Source organism: Arvicanthis niloticus, chromosome 6, assembly GCF_011762505.2.
Source record: "Arvicanthis niloticus isolate mArvNil1 chromosome 6, mArvNil1.pat.X, whole genome shotgun sequence".
NCBI lineage: Eukaryota > Metazoa > Chordata > Mammalia > Rodentia > Muridae > Arvicanthis > Arvicanthis niloticus.
Genome location: NC_047663.1, coordinates 46,926,959 through 46,947,356, shown reverse-complemented (window position 1 = coordinate 46,947,356; position 20,398 = coordinate 46,926,959). Strand labels below are relative to the sequence as shown.

General features: G+C 55.1%; 2 protein-coding genes across 3 annotated transcripts in view; one reads left to right on the top strand and one right to left on the bottom strand.

Moving 5' to 3' along the window:
- The first annotated feature begins 2,706 nt into the window (after positions 1-2,706).
- On the top strand, positions 2,707-17,607 carry Mnt (MAX network transcriptional repressor). The gene is made up of 6 exons (XM_034505944.2): positions 2,707-3,207; positions 8,078-8,663; positions 9,144-9,185; positions 9,322-9,433; positions 14,097-14,289; positions 14,483-17,607. Exons 1-6 carry the CDS (start codon positions 3,135-3,137, stop codon positions 15,250-15,252), a joined length of 1,776 nt encoding a protein of 591 aa, XP_034361835.1. The 5' UTR covers positions 2,707-3,134; the 3' UTR covers positions 15,253-17,607.
- The window catches only part of Sgsm2 (small G protein signaling modulator 2), a 43,610-nt gene continuing 40,666 nt past the window's right edge, over positions 17,455-20,398 (bottom strand). Inside the window, exon 25 of one of the 2 annotated variants that reach the window (XM_076936316.1) lies at positions 17,455-20,176. The gene's annotated coding sequence lies outside the window, so the exon portion shown is untranslated. The remainder of the gene's footprint in view (positions 20,177-20,398) is intronic. The other variant, XM_076936315.1, reaches the window with a different exon arrangement.

The following is a 20,398-nucleotide window of genomic DNA, read 5'->3' as shown; positions in this document are numbered from 1 at the left end:
CCTCAACACCTAGAAAAGACAACAGGCCCTGAATATGTCTTAGGAGATGGCTGGCTCTGGACTCATTCTCCAAACCCAAAGCTAAGCTTTGCTCTAACATCAAACTAGACTTTCCCTTGAGTGAATGTGCTTGCCAACTTATTCCCCGGCTCCACCCACTGAAGCAGAAAACTAAAACATGTTCAAACAGCCCTCCCATACATTTCCCTCTTCTTCCGTGCCTCCCTATAGGTGTCTCACCTCTCCACTGCCCACTCCTGAACTTGCAGAAACCTTAGTTGATGAGAAATTCTGGTGACCATTTTTAGGCTCCTAAAGGCAGTAACAGGCCTTGCAAAAGCCCTTCTAAATCCTTGGTTTTGCCTAACATCTCCTGACCGCTGTCCCCATGTGACCTAAATAACCGTGATCATGTGAAGCCTGTAAGGCTGTTTGTTTTAAATAGCGAGCATCTCCACTAAGCTCTGAAGCAGATGGGGTACTGGAGCAAGGGAAAAGCCAGCATTCAAGTCTGCATCCACCCTGCTTTCACTTCCTCTCCCCTGAGAGAAGGGAGGTGCTTTCAAAATACTACTCAGAAAAGTAATTTCTTTCTTACCACAGAAAATGGTCCCTCACAAGAATAGAAGCACTAGGCTTTGTGTGAGTGCTGTGGGCCACTTGAGGAAGACGAGACAAGTTGGACAGTCTGAGTGAATGGTGCTGGGTTCCACGCAAAACAAAACAAACAAGCCGGCAGCGCCACCTCCAGCATCTCATCTCCATGTTCTGTAGTATGTGTAGGTCAGGTCCACTAACACCCAAAGCAGGAAGACACCAGGAAGGGCCGTCAGAGCCCGCAGCCCTGTAGGCTTCTAGAAGGCTGCTTATTCGGTAGACAACTGGGCTCTCAGAATCCACTTTCCTTTGCTTCCGCTTCACAATGACACTGGACATTAGCATAAGAGTTATTCATGCTCAGCTCCACGTGCTACAGTTCAATACATCAAGATCAAAGACTCCATTCAGTTGTGCAGGGTGTCTTTCTCTAGGACAAACCTCAAGGGGAAGACAGACCGCCACCCTCTTTTGTTCTGTGTTCCTGGCTGCTCTGGCACATCATGTTGGATAGGTTGAATTGTCAGGGTGGCATGCTCTAAGGTCTTAGGGTTTGCTTTCCGGTGCTGTGTGATGGAGCCCAAGATCCTGAAAGCACTGGCATGTCTCCACTTTGCTCGCATTGGCTACCAAAGAGGTTGACGCATTAACAGGTAACTGCCTATCCCTAGCACTGAGACAGTAATTGGGTCGGCTCCATTGTGCCCATAATAGTCTAGTGCTTTTCAATGCTAACTGTACGAATGGAGATTGTGTGGCTTCCACTAAAGAAGCCATACAGTGTGGTTGGGTTTCAGATATAGGACATTTCTGTTGCCCTAATCAATATGTAAGTGCTCATACCCCTTCTAGCACTGCAGTTTGATAGTCCGTCACTTTTGCGAGGACGGGAGGTGGTAAGAGACAGACGGTGGTTGAGAGAGGTCTGACTAGACTTCGAGGAGTTAGTTGCTCATGGAACAAGGAGCAGTTGGAATAGTCCCTTCATTTGGGCCTCAGTTTTCTTACCTGCGAAGTGCAATGATTTGGGCAAGCTGACTTCCAAGCTCTTTCTGATTGTACCCAGGGGCAGTCCTAAGCCCTGGAGCCAAGATAAAGGCTAACTGGCGAGCTTAGGAGAGAGCGCGGTTCCAGCCCCACACAGTGAGCGACCCCGCCCCGCACCCAGCGGGCAGCCAGGGTAGCGCGCTGCTTCCGCCCTCCACGTTGTTGTTCCTGATTTAGGCCACGCCTCCTTAGCCTGAGCTTCGGACGCGTCGCTTTTTGACTACTGGTGCCCGGCCCCCAAAACGAAGCGCCCTCTGGAGTGTCACACTTTTTGTCCCCACCCATATCAGAAACGGGTGGACAAAGAATTTAGGAGAAGGAAAGGAAGACCTGGTTTTGAATGGGAAGGTGATGTAAAGCAGGGGATGGGCCTGAGCACGACTGCGGAATTCCCCTGTAGGTGTCTCACCCTACCGTCACCCGGTGGCCCTATCCGCACCCGCTAATACGACCCTGGCCCTTTAAACCGAAGGCTGGCGGCGCGGGGTGTCCATGTGGAGCTGCTCCATGCCGTGTTGTCCTGCCCGCCCATTGGCGGGCGGCCTGGTGATGTAGCCTAATAGGATGCGAACGCACTGCGGGGGGAGGAACAGAGACAAAATCCGGAACGGAACGGGATCGGCTTTCCCGTCCCTCTGTCAGGACTCTAGCAGCTTGCTGTCAGCTCCGCCCAGGGGCGGATCCCGAGGGGAATTGCGACAGACCGGACGGCTGCGGGATTTAGGTCGTGTCTACGTGGGGCGTAGAGACCTAGGGGTCAGACTGTAGATCTCCATGACCTATGTCACCGTTGTCTCAGCTAACCGAAGCCTTGGGCTTCCCATTCTCTCTGCAAGGCAGATCGCGCCGTGAACGCCCCAAGCACGCAACCCCTGTTTAACTCGTGGCTGGCCACGGAGAGGAGGGGCAAAAATAATAGGGAGAGCGGAAGTCTGCTTCCAGCTTCTCACCCCCACCCAAGCCACGTGTGCGCGCGCGGTGGGCGGGGCTAGCCCTGGCGCGACCCCGCCCTCAGTGAGAAGCCGCTGCCCTGCGGGCGGGGGCTCCGGTCCGGGCTTTGGCTGCGGCCCCGGTGTAGTAGCGGGGGCGGCGGCCGGGGGCAGCGCGGCTCCTTCCCTTGTTGTGTGTGTCGGTGCCTCCTCGCCATCTTGTTGCAAAGCCCTTTCTTGTCGGCGGGACTCCGGGGGCCGTGGGGCGGGAGGCATCGGAAGGGAGGAAGAGGAAGAAGGAAGGAAGAAGGCAGTGCCGCCTTTTGTATTTTTTGCATCAAATATTTTTAAATTTGCAAATTTTTATTTTGCAAATATTTTGGGAGACATTGATTTTTCTCCCCGTGCTCCCCCGTTCTTTCCTGAGGAGTGCGCTGCGCCGCCCAGCCCTGTCGCCCCCCGGAGGTGATCCCTCCCTCCTGCCGGCCCGCCAGCCTGACCTGTGCTTGGCTCGCGGGCCGCAGCCTCGGCCCCGGCGCGCCCCCGGCTGCTCTCGGCGCGATGAGCATAGAGACGCTACTGGAGGCGGCCCGCTTCCTGGAATGGCAAGCGCAGCAACAACAGAGAGCACGTGGTGAGCGGCCCGACTGGGCCCCTGGGGCACTGGGCAAAAGGGGAGGCCAGTGACCCCGATCCCCGAACCCACTGGAAACCGCAGGCAGGCCCCTCTACGGCGCGACCTAAAAAACCGGGCATAGACTCTGCTGCTGTCCGGGAGGAGTGATGCGAACGTTGAAAATAATTAATGAATTCATTAACATGCAAAGAGGAACCCAGTTTCTGTGGGTACCACCCTAACTGCCTGGCACCCCCGTACGCCTTCAGTGGGGGGCCCCTTAGTTGTGGGCGGGCGGCGCCCTCGCTACCATTGAGGATGTGTGAACCGGGGGATAGGGAGAGGGATGTTGATGTGTGGGGGTGGCAGACCCGCGTGTGCTTGCGTGTGTGCACCAAGATATGTGATGGGAGCCGGGGAAGAGCGGATGAACGGACGTGTGCACCGGTGTTTGTACAGCACACGAGTGGGCGTGTGCGTAACTGGGTGGGGGTGGGGAATACTCTACGCGGAGCCGCTCTTCGGATTCCCCGGCCCCGGCTGGAGGGTGCGGGGAGCGCTCCCGGCTGATCTACGCGCTGCTTGGGGCGGAGGCGGCCTTTGCAGAATGAAATGACATCGCGTGTCTTATGATCCTGGCCAGCCCCGCCTGACCCCGCCTCCCAGAGCTGGGCTGAGGCTGGGCTGGGTCGCACATCTAGGTTTGGCTGAGAGCTGCGCCGATTGGGTGCATGTGAGTGTCCCGCGGTCGCTGGGGGCAGCCCTAGCCCCCCCCCCCCCGCACCCCCGCCTTGCCCTGCTTTAGCCGGTGTGGAATGTGGCGTGTCTGCGCGTTTCAAACCCGCTCTTGGCTGGAATGTTGCGTGTGCCTGCGTCCCAAGCCCGTTGGTTACCCGGAGTGGTGACGTAGACAGGCTCCGCCCCCGACCACGTGCACGGGGGACACTCCCGCTGGGGACTGCGCGGCCCGGCCCCTCCTCACTGCCTCGCGGTTGCCCGGGGGCGGGGTCTGGGCGGGGCTGGCGAGGGGCCTTGAGTCGGGTTGGCCTCCAGCTCTGGTTGCTGGCCATCTCCCAGGGAGAGCCTTTGCCCTGGGTAGGAGGAGCTATGTTCACCTCGACTCTAGCTGGATCCTCCAGTTTTTGATCCTGTAGGGAGGGAAATCCTCGGAATCTCAGGGTGACATCTACAAATAATATTTCACTGACCCACAAGCGGTGTCCCTAGGCCCTTCTGGCAACACCCCGGCCACACTGGAGTAAGCTCGCATAAGAAGGGCAAACTTTGGCGCGCCCTCAGAGGCGTTTATGAGACTGTCACCCACCCGCTTTAGCGGTGGTCCCTAGCCTTCGAGTGCTGCTGAGATAGGGGTCGAAAGGAAAAGACCTCCGCTTTCCAGACGCTTGTGAGGGTCTCAGCTCTGAAGCAGTGTGTGTGCAGTTCCTAGGAATTCCTGGTTCCCCTTCCCCCTCAGAACCCTTCAGTCGGTAGTGTTGTGGAGTTCTTCGCCCTCCTTCCCTTTCTTTCTGCCTATTGTTGCTTCAATGATGAGTCATGCAGGAGGTAGTAATGTGTGTGTTGTGTGCCCGCGCACAAAGGCGCGCGCACGCAGGCAGCTTGTTCCGCCGGGTGGGGCGGGAGGAGTGGTAGCCGGCAAGGGGCGGAGGAGCTGCAGGTAGGTTCGTAGGCCTAGTCAGACCCACTAACCAGCCACTCAAGGTCAGGAGTCAACTGGAGATTTGCAAGACCCAAATGCTTAGTTTTTTGCAGAGGATGGTTGGGGTATCTGTCCACATGCCCCTCCCCCTTGTGTTTTGGCTCCAGAGCAGGGTCAAGCAATGAATAGTGCTGGTGGTTAACCAGAATGACTAGTATGCCCCTTTCAGCGGCGGATGTGGGGAGAGGGGAGAATTGAAGAGTTTGAGAGAGTCACCTGCTGCTACCGGCAACACAGTGCAGTTCAGGAGTACCAGTTATATCCCCACTATGTAACCAAGCAGTCTTTGACAGGTGAACAGGATTGACCCTACTGTTGCCTCTGGGGAACTCTTATTTCACATTAACCTTCCTAGCCATATAGAAAAAGGGAGAAGACCCCCTACTGCCATGCCTTCACTCTTGCTCAGGTAAGCCCAGAGCTGACCTGTAAGGTCGAGTGGGCTGGTGGATGCAACTCTGCAAAGGAACCTGGAGAAAGCCCCTTAAGAAATCACACAGCCCTTCCCCAAATACTAAAGGCTGGGGAGAAGCATAGTACAGCACCCAGGTCACAGCTGGTTGGTGTTGGAGCAGAGTCTTAGGTGGGGACTGGAAAGCCAAATCTACTCCACAACTCCAGACCAGATGTGGTTCCCACTGGTTAAAACCTCCACAGGCGATGCTAAATTGCTGACCAGGGCTGCAGGTATTTACTTCAGATAACCAACTCTGAGCAGGATTCTTTTCCTCTCCATTCCCACCTACAAGGTCAAGCCTGTCGTTTGCTCACATGATGAATTCGAGGGTGTGATGCCCGTTTAAGCAAGGGTGAGGGAGGAGAGGGGCAGGACGAGGCCGTGCTGGTGCCCAGAGGAGAGCTGGGCTTTGCCAGCGTTTGTGGAGATGACTTGAGTTGTTCTCTTCCTTGTTTGGAGGGAGTTTGCTGTTGTGTGCAGAAGTACCTGGTATCTGTCCCACTTTGGGCCTGCCTTATGTGCCAAGCTCTGGTAGCTAGCATATAGGAAGGGAGAATCCCTGTACACAGAAGGCTACAGTAGTTTTTAGAAAGGTTGCAGGCAGCAGGAGTCCAATGCTCCCTCCCAACCCAGATGGTCTTGCTGACTTCACAAGGGTGTGAAACCTGCTTTGCATGTATGAGAGTGAACATAGTACACCTGTGGGCCAGAACATTCTTTAAATCGGCCTAAACACAGATTGTATCTACAGGAGACCTCAGCACCACCAGTGTGTTCAGAGGATCCTGAGGCAGAGGCAGGAAACAGTGGTGGACTGGTGCAGTCCACCTCTGCTGTCCAGTCAGGGTTGACAGTGCTGGGCCAGGTGTGGTAGAGCCTCACTCAGTGAGTTCTTCTGGTATCTGGGAAGTGTGTCTTCTTCGTGGCTCTGCAGGAGGTGGGAGGAGGGGAGGTTGCTGTTTCCTAGGGGAGCCTTGAAGCCCAGGCTTTGCTTCCAGTCCAGTACCTGGCCATTGGTCCCTCTGCCTATGTTAAACTAGTTAAACTCTTGTCCCTGGGCCAGGGAGATGGCTATGCCAGTAGCCACTGTCAGAAAAAGCTGGAGTGCCTGAGTTACATCCCAGAAAGTGGGAGAACTGAAAGTGTTCCTCTGGCCTGTGTGCACCCTCACTAACACAGAAAATGTGTTAGGCCCTGAGTTGGAGGTGTTTCAGGCCCAGCTGGAGAAGGGCTCTCAAGTTGGAATTCAACAGGCTTCTTTGCCACTGTGGTTTGTGGGAAACTGGAGCAGGGGCTGGTTTTCTCAGGGGCTGTAAGTCAGTGCTGTCAGGGAGAGCAAGGCTTCCTCATTGGAGCAAGCATGCCCTCCCCTTCCTGAAGGGCAGGAGAGATGGGAAGAGGCCAACCATGGCAGCCCTGGACTCTCCCTGATGGAAAACAGTTTACAATTCCTTCCAAACATTTCCCTCCACTTCCTCCTCAGCTCCTTCCTTGTCTTGGGCTGAAGATGGGCCTGTTTCTCTCAAAGCTTTCAGTGCCCATTGAGGCCATGGGGTCTTGAGGCTGAGGGGGGACTATGCCCCTCCTTCCTACAGAGGACACAGACACAGCCCCACATCACATGACCTGTCTGGGGTGTGTCCACCCTTTGTTGTCAACAGTTTTGAACACCACAGGCAGAAAGGCCTGGGCTCCTTCCTTACCTAGGAGTAGCCAGGGAACCTGATGGTGGGGCCTAAGAAAAGACCCTTTCCTGGGTGGGGTCCCAGTCCCGTTTGCAGCTAGCTCTTGAATGGGTCTCACTTTTCTACTGGGCTTTCAGTAGAGATGCAGAAGGTCATGATCATAAAAGTTGCCTGAGTCCAGTGACCCCCGCCTGTACCTAGCGACTCTTCCTGACTGCCTCCTACCTTTCTACGTTGTGCTGTGCCTGCTCTAGATGCTACTGTACAAGGGATACAGACAACAGACTAGACTAGAGAAATGGGTTTGGAAGAAGAGACAACTGTGTTCATTGCTCTCTGGGGAAATTTAAGGCCTTGGACTTAGCCTGGGAGCAGGAGTCTAGAGCCATGAAGTAATGTGATGTATCTGCCCACTAACCTGGGGCTGTGGATGGGAGAAGACACCTTGTGAGCTTACAAGTGCAGGGCATCTGGCCAGGTATCAGACTCACTGTGCCTGACAAGCATTTTGCCTCTATACTCATTGTGAAACAAAGGTGCTGCCTGCTCTCCAACAGGTGCTTGGTAAATTCTGTGGGAGTCTGTTCGCTTGTGGTGACCTGGCCTATTGCTAGCTCTAAGACTTCTGTCCCTGTGCACACGGCAGCTCCTGTATCCCTCTAGATACTCCTGTTGGTCATCTGTCTACTTCCAGCTCCAGGTTGCCAGGCCTACAACATCCCCTCACCTCACTGCCCCTGCTCACCTTTTCATGAAACCCTGTCTTCCCCTAGCCCAGCCTGCCACTCCTGGCACCCCTATGCTTTGGTTCTCCCACTTCTTGCCCCAGGCTGTGAGTTCCCCAGTGGTAGTCCCCAGGCTTGTGCTTTGTGGGTTCGGTGCTACCTTGGCTGGGCATGCTTGGCTGTGTCTGGTGTCTCAGGCTGGGTAGAATGTCACCGAGTCCTGACTGGGACAAAGTTAGTGTTAGAGGATAGGGGCCCAGGCTTGTGAGCTCTGCTAAGACACTTGTGTGTTCTCTCTGTTTAGAGGAGCAGGAGCGCCTTCGACTGGAGCGGGAACGTGAGAGAGAGCAGGAGCAGAAGAGGGCAAGTAGCCTGGCCAGGTTGGCCCATGCCCTGCCTGTAGAGGAACCCCGAATCGAGGCTCCACCACTACCTTTGTCTCCACCGGCACCACCACCCGCACCACCACCACCACTTGCCACTCCTGCTCCACTGACTGTCATTCCTATTCCTGTAGTGACCAATTCCCCGCAGTCTCTACCCCCGCCTCCACCTCTACCCCCCGCAGCCCAGCCTCTTCCCCTGGCACCTCGTCAGCCAGCCCTGGTCAGCACCCCTGGACTCAGCATTAAGGAGCCAGTCCCCCTGCCCACCAGACCACAGGTGCCCACCCCAGCTCCCCTACTGCCTGATGCGAAGACCACAGTTGCACCCACTGGCAGCCCCAAGCCTTTGCAGCCCCTCCCTACGCCCATCCTGACCATTGCACCACACCCTGGAGTCCAGCCGCAGCTGGCTCCCCAGCAACCACCCCCACCCACGCTTGGGACCCTGAAGTTGGCACCAGCTGAAGAAGCCAAATCCAGTGAACAAAAGAAGAGGCCTGGAGGGTGAGTAGGGTACCCCAGAGGGGTCCGGTGGGATGGGAAACGACCGTCAATCTTGGGCTGGGAATGCAAGAGAAGATACCCTGGCCAGCTAGCCCCTTGAGGAATGTCTCATGCCACTTAGAAGTGCCCCTCATAGTAACCCACTATTCTGCTGATTGCTGTTCTTAGCTCTCCGTGTTGTCGGACCTCAGCAACACTGGAGATCACGGCAGCCATTTCCAGACCTTCGCAGAAAGATTTTAGAACCCCCTACACGATCCCTTGTCTCTTAGTTGGACCAATGGGATGAAGGGTTCCAGAGGCTATGAGTTATGAGCATAGAGGTACCCTCCAAGGGTTGGATGGGCTCGACACAGGGCCAGCACTTTTAATTTATAGAAAATGTTAGGGACACCTGGTCAGTGGTGGTATGGGTGATGTGGGTCCAGAAGGCCTAATTTGGGCCTTCCTCCCTGAGCCTCCTATCTGTCTGGGTTTCAGGATCGGAACCAGAGAAGTCCACAACAAATTGGAGAAGAACAGGTGTGTGTGCGTGCACTTACAAGTGTGACTCTGGGCCCATCCCTCCTGGTTCTCCAAAGCTTCATTGGGTTTGTCCCTGCCTCCAGCTCCTGTGTACTCAGGCGTTGGCTAACCAGTGTTCACTCCCTTTCCCCAGGAGGGCTCATCTGAAGGAATGTTTTGAGACCCTGAAGCGCAACATCCCCAACGTGGACGACAAGAAGACTTCGAATCTGAGCGTGCTGCGGACCGCGCTGCGGTACATCCAGGTATGGGGAAGGGAGGCAGGGCTGGGCGGTGCCTTGACGGCCGCTGCGCCAGCTTCCTCCTGCTACCAGCAGGTTCCCCCGCCCGTCTCCACGCGGGCGCTAAGCACATGGCCTGGCTGACGTCAGCGGGGCTCCCACCCCGGAGGGGGCGGGCGGGAGGGCGCCTGCGCGAGAGGGCGGCGGCGCTGTGCTCTTAGGCCTTCCCCTCCCCCACACACCCTGTCTCCTTAGGCCGCGGGTGGCAAAGGGACGAAGCGGGTCCAGCACCTTGCTATCCGCAGTACCCGGGCGAGACCTGGACTCGGGCCAAGAGGGGCTACTGAAGGGTGTGGGGGCAATGAATCGAGAGGGACGGTGTGACTGTGTTCACCTGGCAGTGCTCAGGATTACTGTCGGGTGGGTCATTGAGGCAGCCGGAGTGACAGTGTGGGGCCACTGAGCCTTAACTATTTCCATTCCGCGAATGCCGGGAAGGGGTCCCCGCTGGCCGTGTCTTGTCTCTTCGTGGACAGTGGCTGCCCTCTGCTGCAGTGCGAAGTTACTGTCGCCCTGGAAACCGCGTAGGGTTCCGCGTGCCGGGGAGGCGGTGGGGGGATGGGCGCGGCCAGGCTTGGCGGCGCGGGAGAGCAAACCGTTGGGGAATGGGAGGGACCAAGCGTTCCCGGCCGCGCGCGGGGGCAGGGCAAACATCGGGGTTTCCGTCCGCCCACTCGGGATGCTCGCGAGTCCGCGGCTGCATCACAGCTTCCGTGGGAGGGGTGCCCGCACTCCAGCAGGGGTTCGGAAGCTAGGTCACAACCTAGAGGTAACCGGACCTGGGGCTTGAGTCCCTAGGCCACTCCTCCAAGCCGCCAGCCGTCGCGCGCCTTTCCGCCCGCCTCCCGGCGCTTCCCGGCAGCTGGGGGCGGGGCCAGCCGCCCGCGGTGACGCAGCGGACAAGTCCGCGTGGGTGCGCGCGTGCTCCGAAGGGGCGGGGCCTCGCTTGCGGGGCTAAGGGGCCTGGCAGAAGCTGTGCAATGTCCTGAAGCTTATTTCCGTGTTAATTTTACTGACTAGGTTTGGGCGTAATTCACTTGTTTTTACCAATGCAGCCTCTTAGCAGACCTCTGCGGTTATGCCGCGATAGGTTTTTTGAATATCAGTTTCATCATTTGATGATGCTAAGTAGGATAGTCCCGTAGAGATGGTAGAATTGAAGTTTATGCAAGAATTTTGCAGTCTTTAACATTAATAGAAATTGTGACTGCGAAGTAGGAGCTGGAGCAAGTCAAGTGTCTTTTTATAGATGTGTACTTGGGAAAAGGAGCCTTGCATAATTCGTGGATTTGAAAATAGCTCAGAAACAGCCAAAGGAAGTTCCCTAGGATCAGGCCTGATCTGACTAGGAAGTGGGAGGGGCCCCGCCTGTTGCTGAGAAAGTTTGCTTGGTCATGGAAGTAGAAACAAAGTCACAAGATGCTGGAATGCCTCCTTGGCACCCAGTCATTTATTTCGTTAAATATTTTTAGTCATACTCTGGGACTGCTTCTGAAGACCAGAGACCAAAGAAGAGGTGCTGAGATTTGTTCCACCATCAGATCCTAACTGAACGTTCAGAGAACTGCCTTGAGGGGTGACATGATCTTTGGGGGGTATGGGGGGGGTGGCATTAGGGAAGAACATTTGCAGGATATATTGAGGTGAACAAGGACAGAGGTTGTTTCTTCAGCAAGAGAGGGAAAGAGAGACAGACAGACAGTGGGATGACTTGTCTGGCGTAGAGGCAGCAGGCATTAGGTGAGAGATGAAAGTTGGTCTTGGAGAGAGCAGTGGAGTCCTGAGGACCTAGGGCCTTGATAGTGTATCCAGAGGAGAAAGGCTGTAGGAAGGCTTGGGGTGGTGCCACCTGCAGTTAGACACAGCACTCTGAAGGGAGAGGCAGGTGGATCTGAGTTCCACTCGAGCTAGACTTACATAGTAGGACCCTGTCTTCCCTAAAGGCAGGGAGTGTTAACAGTAGGAGGGTGTTGAGGTCCCAGGTGGTCTCCAGAGTTGTGTGGAGGCAATAAAGGACTTGAAAAAAGCCACAGTAAAGTGGAGAAAGACAAGGGACAAGGGATGAGTATCTAGATCTGTCTACATCGACACCTAAAACAAAGCTGCCTGGGCAGGGCTTTAGCTTGGAAGAGTACTTGCCCAGCACTCCTGAGGCTGCAGACTTAATCACCAGCACCACAAGGCAAACACAAGTGAAGCAGTGTGGACTAACCTTTGCTCTGGGGTAACTGCAAGGGTCTCTAGGCCCGTGGGCTGAACTATATGGAAAGAGGGGGTTTTGGCCCCTGACGCTTTGTCTCCCTGACCCAAAATATAGCCCTCCCTGCAAGCAGTGGATAGAGCTCAGGATGGCACTTCCAGCCAGGAGCCTCAAGGTTCAAGTGAGGACTGATTCACCAAGGGCCTATGCTTGCTGTGGCCTCTTCTGATGTCATATGCAGCCCTCAGGGACAGAGCCAGGTGAGAGGACACACAGGTGCCACATGCGATTTCGTGTGTAGGGCGAAGAAAGGGTCTTTCCTGCTGATTCTAGGAGACACGTGGAGAGAAGCAGATTAAAGTCAGGCTGGTAGAGTGGGGACTGTGGTGTGGAACTAATGCTGAGCGTGTGGAGGCCAGCATGCCGGCTCTGGGCCTCATGGTGTGGGCATTGACAGTTTGAAGCTTTTGCTGTGTCAGAAATGTACAGAGCTTGGGGTGGCTGGAGGAATGGGGTGAGTGGGATCTAGTGGTATGGGGGTTGGATGCTTTGCTGTGTCCATCAGAAGAAGCCACTGACCTGCTGCTAAGGCGTGCAAGCAGGGGACACTGAGTCTGCTGGGTTCCCTTCCACGAGGGTCTGCCGTCCTACCTGATAGCAGGGTGGCAGGCTCCCAGATCCTATGGGGCCTGAGTAAGCACACTCCTGGCCACTGGTAGGATTAAGGGTGTCAACTGACTGTGGAACAGCCCTTATGATTGCTCACAGGTTGGACAGGGGCCATGTGTGGTGAAACAGTCAATGGTTACGTGGGTCAGGTCTAATGAAGACCCATCACAGACTCCTGTTGAGTTCTCAGATAATCTCGCAGTAGGAACACTGGGGAAGACTGAGGCAGGAGAGTATGTGATAGGGCCTCTGCCTGGGGAAGGACAGGAAAGAAGTTGAGACTGGGGACAGGTTGGTGAGGTGGCTCAGAGGGCGAGGAGCCAAGTGTCAGCTGTGGCCTGCACTGCAGAAGTTGAGCAAAACTTAGGTGTCCCGTACCTTGCACTGTAGTACGTGTCTCCTTCCCCTGTAAGTCAGTGTCATTGAGAGAGAGACTAGACAAACCAGCCCCTCCCCCCTCCCCCCCCCCCCCCCCCCGAATAAAGGCAGGGGATCCATGTGTAAGGCAGCCAGGGTTCAGAGACAAGCTAGTGTGCAGAGTGCCCATGGTCTCTGCACCTGGAGGTGACCCCATGCATTAGAAGTCAGACATTCAGAAGCCAGTTCAGAAGCGGCCTCTGGACTTAAGGGTGGCAGGGTCTACCTTGACTTGTGGATACAGCAGGACTGATATTCCTAGGCTAAGGTGTCTGCCCTGGAGGTCAGTCATGGAAGCACTTCATTCTAGGAAGCAGCTGAAATCTGACTGGTACATGAGCTGGCCTTTTAGAACGGCTCTTGAGTGACCTACTGAGGTTTTTTGACTAGGGTGGAGTGGAGTCTAGAAGAGGCATTGTGGGTAAGGAAGACCCTCCTGTTCTGAGGGAGGCAGGGATACCTGGTGAGGATACTCTGGACCTTGTGAGAAGTCTCTGGGGTGCACAGTCAGATTGGGGGTGCTGTGGAGCTCCCCAGGATCATTTGTCGGGCAGTGGGATACACTGTAGATTTTTCATGCATCCTGTGAGATCTGGAGGGTTATAGGCAGGGTCCTGAGTAGGGAGCAAGCTATGAATTACAAACTAGAGAGGAAGCATACGTGGGCTAAGGTGCAGCCAAGCTCAGGGGACAGAATGGAGCCAGTGTTGCTGCCAAGAAGACAGAAGTGATGAAGACTGCACCGTCATAGTCTAGCGAGGAACCCTCCAAGGACAAAGGCAGCAAGCAGATGTATGAGTGGCAGAGAGGAGCGCAGGCTCTTTGTGGGGGTGGCTACTAAGAGTCACTGTAGCTTCAGCGATTGAGGTGAAGAGTGTAGAGACTGTGAAGTCCCTTGGGAGCCAGTTGAGGCATTGTGGGGAAGGCCCCCAGACTCTGGTCTGTGCTAGCCTTTAATGGTGCCTGCTCGGGGACCCAGAGTGACCCAGATGCTGGACCTTACTGGGCAGAGTGATGGGATAGGAGGCAGGTGTGGCCTCCCAGTTGCTCTGATCACGGTCCAGAGCAGCGGTTCTCAACCTGTGGGTCTTGATCCCTTTGGGGGTTGCATATGAAGATATCCTGCATATTAGATATTTGCAGTTTATCACAGTAGCAAAATTACAGTTACAGAGTAGCAATGAAATCATTTTATGGTTGGGCATCACCACAACATATGGGACTGTCATAAATGGTTTGTAACATTAGGAAAGTTGAGAGCCACTGGTCTCGAGGTTTTGAGGGTGGTAGAGCCTGTGATCCTTGCTAAGGACACCCTGCTGTCCCTTGCCCTGTCCCCAGTCCCTGAAGAGGAAGGAGAAAGAATATGAACATGAGATGGAGCGGCTAGCACGGGAGAAGATCGCCACACAGCAGCGGCTGGCAGAACTCAAGCATGAACTCAGCCAGTGGATGGATGTGTTGGAGATTGACCGTGTGCTCCGGCAGACGGGCCAGCCTGAGGATGACCAGGCCTCCACCTCCACAGCCTCTGGTGAGCCTCGGCCCCTGTTCTGTCCTACCACTCTCAGATGTTGTCTTTGGCTTCTCTGAATAGGTTCTTCCCTGCTAGAAGAGCCCCTCTGCCCTAGTTCCCTTGAGTCCCCAGACTCCCCAAGCGCCCATGTTTCTAGCCACTTGTTTCCCAGCCTCTTTTGACTTGGTCCCTGCCCTGTGCTCCCTGACAGAGGGCGAGGACAACGTTGACGAGGAGATGGAGGGAGACCGGGCAGGTCTGGGCCCACCTAAGCTGAACCATCGTCCCCAGCCGGAGCTGCTGAAATCCGCCTTGCCAACTCCCAGCACCACCACCCCTGCGCCTCTGCCTACACATCCGCACCCTCACCCCCACCCAGTGGCCCTGTCTCCTGCCCACCTCCCTGTGCAACAGCAGCCACCCCAGCAAAAGACCCCTCTGCCAGCCCCTCCTCCCCCACCTGCCACCCCAACCCAGACGCTAGTGCCAGCTCCAGCCCATCTGGTGGCCACGGCTGGGGGTGGCTCTACGGTCATCGCCCACACAGCCACAACCCATGCTTCAGTCATCCAGACTGTGAACCATGTTCTGCAGGGGCCCGGGGGCAAGCACATTGCCCACATTGCCCCCTCCGCCCCCAGCCCTGCTGTACAGCTGGCTTCTGCCACACCCCCCATTGGCCACATCACAGTGCACCCTGCCACCCTCAACCATGTGGCCCACCTCGGCTCCCAGCTGCCCTTGTACCCACAGCCCGTGGCTGTGAGCCAGCCCGTGGCCGTGAGCCACATTGCCCACACCCTTTCGCACCAGCAAGTGAATGGCACAGCCAGTCTGGGGCCCCCAGCCACTGTCATGGCAAAGCCAGCTGTGGGGGCCCAGGTGGTGCACCACCCCCAGCTGGTGGGCCAGACAGTGCTCAACCCTGTGACTATGGTCACCATGCCCTCCTTTCCAGTCAGCACACTCAAGCTGGCTTGAGGATGAGGCCACTTAGGCCCCCAGTGGGGGCAGGGAAGGGGACCTGACTGCCCCTTTTCCCACCCACCAGCTCCACACATTCCAGCCAGGCCCAGGCCCGCCCCACCCACATCACCCCCAGGCCTCCTTAGGGGAAGGGGGTGCAGAGACTGAGCCAGGGGAAGGGAGGCCCCCCAGGGAGTGGCTGCAGGCAGGACATCATCCTGCCGCACCAGGACTTGGTAGACATGAGGATGTTTTGGTGGACATTCTTGCCTATCCAGCCTGGTGCCAGTTCTGGTGCCACTCTGTCTCCCTGTTTGGTCCCCCAAGAAGCCTGCACTGTGGCTTATGTTCTCTGGCTTCTCCTTCCCTGGCCTGCCTTCCTGTGCTGTTGCTGCTATTGCTGTCTGGTGAGGTGGCTGAGCTTGCTGGCCTCCCCACCCCAGCCTCAGAGTCCTGTGGGACCTCTGTAGGAAACAGGGAGCCCCAGAAAGATGGGAAATGGGTGGGGAGGGGCCCAGCTCTGAGTGCAGGTGACAGATCCTAAGATCTGGAGTCAGGCTGGGACACTGACCCACTTGTGGTCACTGTAATTGGTTACAGTAGAAACTGTTTAGAATGAGTCTCAACCAACAATAAACAAAATCCAGGTTGTCAAGTTTCCCAAGCCTGCCCCTGAGCTGGGGCTTCCCTAGTGCTCCCCTGGCCCTCGGATGAGGTACTGCCTGCAGCTCGGGAGGCATGGACCAGCAGTGGCTCTAGGAGCTAAGCCACACTGCTGAGCTATCAGTGAGCTGAAGTCCCAGAGCTTTTCCCAATTCCCCTCTCAGTGGCAACTCTGAGAGCCCTTCCCGGTGGGTGCTGCAGTGTCTGCTGCAGTGTCCGTGGTGGGAAGGGTCTTCGCTGGTGAAGACAAGGCTCAGCTTGTGTTTGGTTAAGAGAGGGTTCTGTGCTTAGGGGTGCTGTGTCTCCTGCCTCTGCTTTTGCAGACCGCTTGGCTTCTCTTTTTAGGTGGATATTTATTTCAAGTGGCCTTGTGTCAGACACTCAGTTACACGTGTGCACATTCAGCTCCTCACTGGACACTCACCAATGGCCTTTCAGTATGGGGCAGGAAGCAAGTGTCCCTAAGGTGTGAAGTTTGCACTGGGGGCTTAGGCTGTTGAAGGGCCAGAGGGAAGGGCTCAGGGTCCTTCAAATGATATTGTAAGCGGGCACTGAGGCATTCTCCCTTGAATACATTCTCCCTTGAAATACTCCTCAGGTGCCTCAGAGTTCACAGGCCCTCCAGGCCCTGGAAACCTCCCAGGGCACTTTATTATTGTTTGTCTCCTTGGGTAGAGAATGGTGGCTAGGACCAGGTCTCTACCCTGGCCCAGGAGTCCCAACAAACTGGTTGCCTTCCTGTGTGCAGCCAGCCACCTCTACCCACACTCTGACTCGGTGCCACCGCCACACTCTGTGTTGTGATAAGGGGCAGAGTCTGGTGCTGGCTGGGTCAGACCACTTGTCCTATTTACCCCTCTCTGTGTCTCAAGGCCAGTTCCAGAGTTCACAGCATCGTGTTGGCCCCCAGGCCTGCACAGATACCTCATCATCCACCCAGCCCTCCCTCCCCAAACGGGGGTTCCTCCAGATCTAGTGCCGAATGACTATGTCCAGATTGGTGGTGATGGGTGTTGTTGCTGTTTTTGTTGTTTGTGACTGCTGTGTGCCCAAGTGGGCAGCCACCTCCCAGCCCTTTCTTGGGCATCTCCCCTTTGAGAGCTGTTAGGACCACATCTGTCCTCACCCTGTGGGACCGCCTGGCCCTTCTCTTCCTATCCCTTCCAGCCTGGGACATAACACACACACACACACACACACCTTACCTCTCATGCGTGTTTTACCTGTGCTGTTTGAAGTGGCTCACTGCCTGGGATCTTTACCTCGGGGAGGAAAGGGGGAGAGTGGTTCCCTGGGGGCCAAAGAAGGGCAGGGGACACCTGGAGGGTAGTTGGGTCACCATAGTCTCCCTCTAGGAGCAGCTGCTTCTTCCCCCACCCCAATCCCAGGGTCCCACTCCCAATCCCCAAAGAGGTGGCCCTTGTTTACAGTGAGGACTTGGTCACTGTGTCTGTTTCCTGAAATATGAATTGTAGCGACCCCAGACTGTAGAGATTTTTATGTGTTTGGGTACATCTGCTGTGTGGGAAAAAAAAAAAAAAACTACAAAACCCCTAATTTTGTACATATTGTATTTTTACTATTGAACTGTACTCTAGTGGCTCTTCATGCTCTGAGTTTAGGTATTGAGACATGAATACTATCCATGTAATAAGCACTTGCCTGGAATAAAATATAAAACTGAAATAAATCTGCACTGAAACCTGAGCTGGAGCTCCCAGCCTGCAGCATCTGGGTCATTTCATTGCGAGAGGCAGAGGCCCACCGGGAAGCAGGGAGAGGAGGCACTCTGAAGGGTAAAGTTGGGTGACAGCCTGAGTAAAACCCTGGTTCCAGAGCTGGCTCAGCAGCCAGAGCATGTGGCACTCTTCAAAGGACCCAGGTCAGGTCTCCCACACCCACATCAAGTAGCTAACAATTGCCTGTTGCTCCTAATTACAGAGCTCTGACTCCCTCTTGTGGCTTCCATGTGTACCTGCATGCATGTGGTGCAGGCAAATGTAAATAAGAATTGAAACAGCCTATTAAGGCCTGGGAAGATGGCTCAGTAGTTAAAAGCACTGGGTGTTCTTTTGGAGGACCCGAATTTGATCACCAGCTTCCAAATAGCGGCTCACAACTGTAATTCCAGTTCCAGGATATTCTATACCCTTCTCTGGATCCTGCAGGGATCAGGCAAATGAGATACAGATACGCATACAGGCAAAACACCTACCCCACCTCCCACACCTCAACAAAATGAACTGAGGTCAGGCAGTGGTGGTGCACGCCTTTAGTCCCAGCACTCAGGATGCAGAGACAGGTGGATCTCTCTGAGTTCGAGTTCAGCCTGGTCTATTGAGTGAGTTTCAGGATAGGCAGAGAGCTACTTGGAGAAACTGTCTGGGAGGGGCAGTGGGAAGCAGGCTGGGTACCGTGTGGTGTCCACCTCTAGTACCAACAGAGGTGTGCACAGAGAGGCAGGTGGGTCTCTGAGTTTGAGGCCAGCCTGGTCTACAAAATGAGTTTGGTTCAGTCAGCTACGAAGAACCTGTCTTAGAAAACTAAACAAACAAACAAACAAATGGGATGGCCTGCCCTTACCCTGGGTCAGTAAAGGATCTGGTCTCTCAATTGTGGCCCAACACAAGGCTGTGTAGGTCCTCACTGTTTCAAACCATTATCTTATTTCATCATTAAAAAGCACAGTGAAGTAAATAAGGCAAGAGGTAGTCCTTTTGAGCAAATCAGAAATGGCCAGTGACTTGCTCAAGTCACACAGTCGCACCTTGTTGGTTAGGACCACAAAGCCGAGCTTTGCTCGCTCCCTTCAGTTAATCTTCCCTTCGAATTAGGCACCTCTGACCTGGCCTTCTGGGGACAGATAGTAGAGGCTAGCTCCCAGGACCTGGGAACAGATGGTGAGGGGTTTCTCAAAGCCTCTTTTGAGTCCTAACAATTCATTCCACCCTTTGAAGCTGAATGAGGTTGGGGATCAGGACCCAGAAAGTAGAGACCTCAGCTGGGCACGAGGACTTCTAAGTAGCTCTGAGCAGGGCTGTCCAGGAGGCAAATGGTGGGGACAAAATCAAGGATCCTGCTAGCTGTGTCTGGTGTGGGTTAGGTGGGATCCTGCTAGCTGTGTCTGGTGTGGGTTAGGTGGGATCCTGCTAGCTGTGTCTGGTGTGGGTTAGGTGGGTGCTTTCTGGTTATACAGAACTCTCAGTCCCTTTGCTAGGACTGGGGTTGGGGGTGTCATTGCCCTCAAGAAAGAAATGTTGGCCATAAATAGCCTGGACTCTGGTTTCTGGAGGGCCACTTCGAAGTGTCGGTTCCAATCTCCCACATCAAACCTTCATGAGGTGTGAGTGCTCTCTGCTGGTGGCATCGGGAAGAGCTTTGTCCTGTCTGCTGGTGCCGCTGGTGAAAGGGTTAACAATGCTTGGAGATCGCTCACTCAGTCTTGGTACTGTGCCTAGCACTTTGAATAGGATGAAGCCCCTGCCCTGGGAATACCACCTAGACCTGGGGCTGCATCTTTAGGATGAACGACAAGCCACTTCCTTCCCTGTGCTCAGAGCTCCTGCTCTGTAAGAATACTCACCAACAAGGCTGTGTCCATGAAGCCCAATGTACCAGAAGGCTAGCCCAACCCTCTGGAGACCCCTTCTGGATGTGGGATCCCCTGTAGTATCTACACAGCCAGCTAGCATGTTTGAGTAGGGATGTTGCATAGAGAGAGTGGGCTATGGAGGGGCCAGGTTGTTTCGCCCAGATCTTTGGTGAGTGTGGTCACAGCAGGATTAAACAATCACCCAGGCCACAGAACCCACTGGAGGGCAGGGCGTGGGGTGGGGGGTGTTTCCCTAGAGGGTTTATCAAGTCCCTGTATACAAGTTTCATGTGTCCCAGTTTTCCCTGGCCAGCTCTGGTCAGTAGTCTGTATTGTCTTAGTAGCTAGTACCAGACTGCTAGGGTTGTGGACTAGAACACCCAACATGAGAAACTGGTCATGGGCCCTAGGGCTCAGAAAGCAGGAGTTACAGGGAGCTGTTAAAGATATGACCAGAAGCACTCTGGGGTAGAAAGGGCAAGCCAGGCGTGTAAGCAGGCCCTTTCCGTACCCTCACAGCAGATGCATACCCTCTAGCGCCTTACCCCCGACTGATCCAGGTACCTCAGAGATGAGGGGCTCAGAGGGCAGGTCTTCTGGTGGCTGAGAGCTGGAGGCTGTGTCATTCCTAAGGTCACTCCTCACTTTGATAACTTTGGTAACCTGGATGAAGTAGGGGGTAAACTGGGGGTGGGGTTGGGGGGACAGAGGAGGCCAAGGACTTACTCTCAACTATAGGCTAGAGGCCCTACTAGTCAACCCAATATAAGATCATGGTTATGGGGTAAGGTCCCTGGTATTCTGGGTACATGACTTCCTAACTAGCCCATGCCATGGAGCCCCCAAACTGGAGGCCCTTCTCTAGGAAAAATTTTGGTTCTCTTATACCATTCTTGGTTTTATTAT

What these genes read in the sequence shown, in the direction of transcription:
- Mnt (XM_034505944.2), top strand. Translation starts at nt 3,135, where the DNA reads ATGAGCATAGAGACGCTACTGGAGGCGGCCCGCTTCCTGGAATGGCAA. An exon ending in CAAAAGAAGAGGCCTGGAGG is followed by an intron (nt 8,664 to 9,143) that starts GTGAGTAGGGTA and finishes TCTGGGTTTCAG; the next exon opens with GATCGGAACCAGAGAAGTCC. An exon ending in CCGCGCTGCGGTACATCCAG is followed by an intron (nt 9,434 to 14,096) that starts GTATGGGGAAGG and finishes CCCTGTCCCCAG; the next exon opens with TCCCTGAAGAGGAAGGAGAA.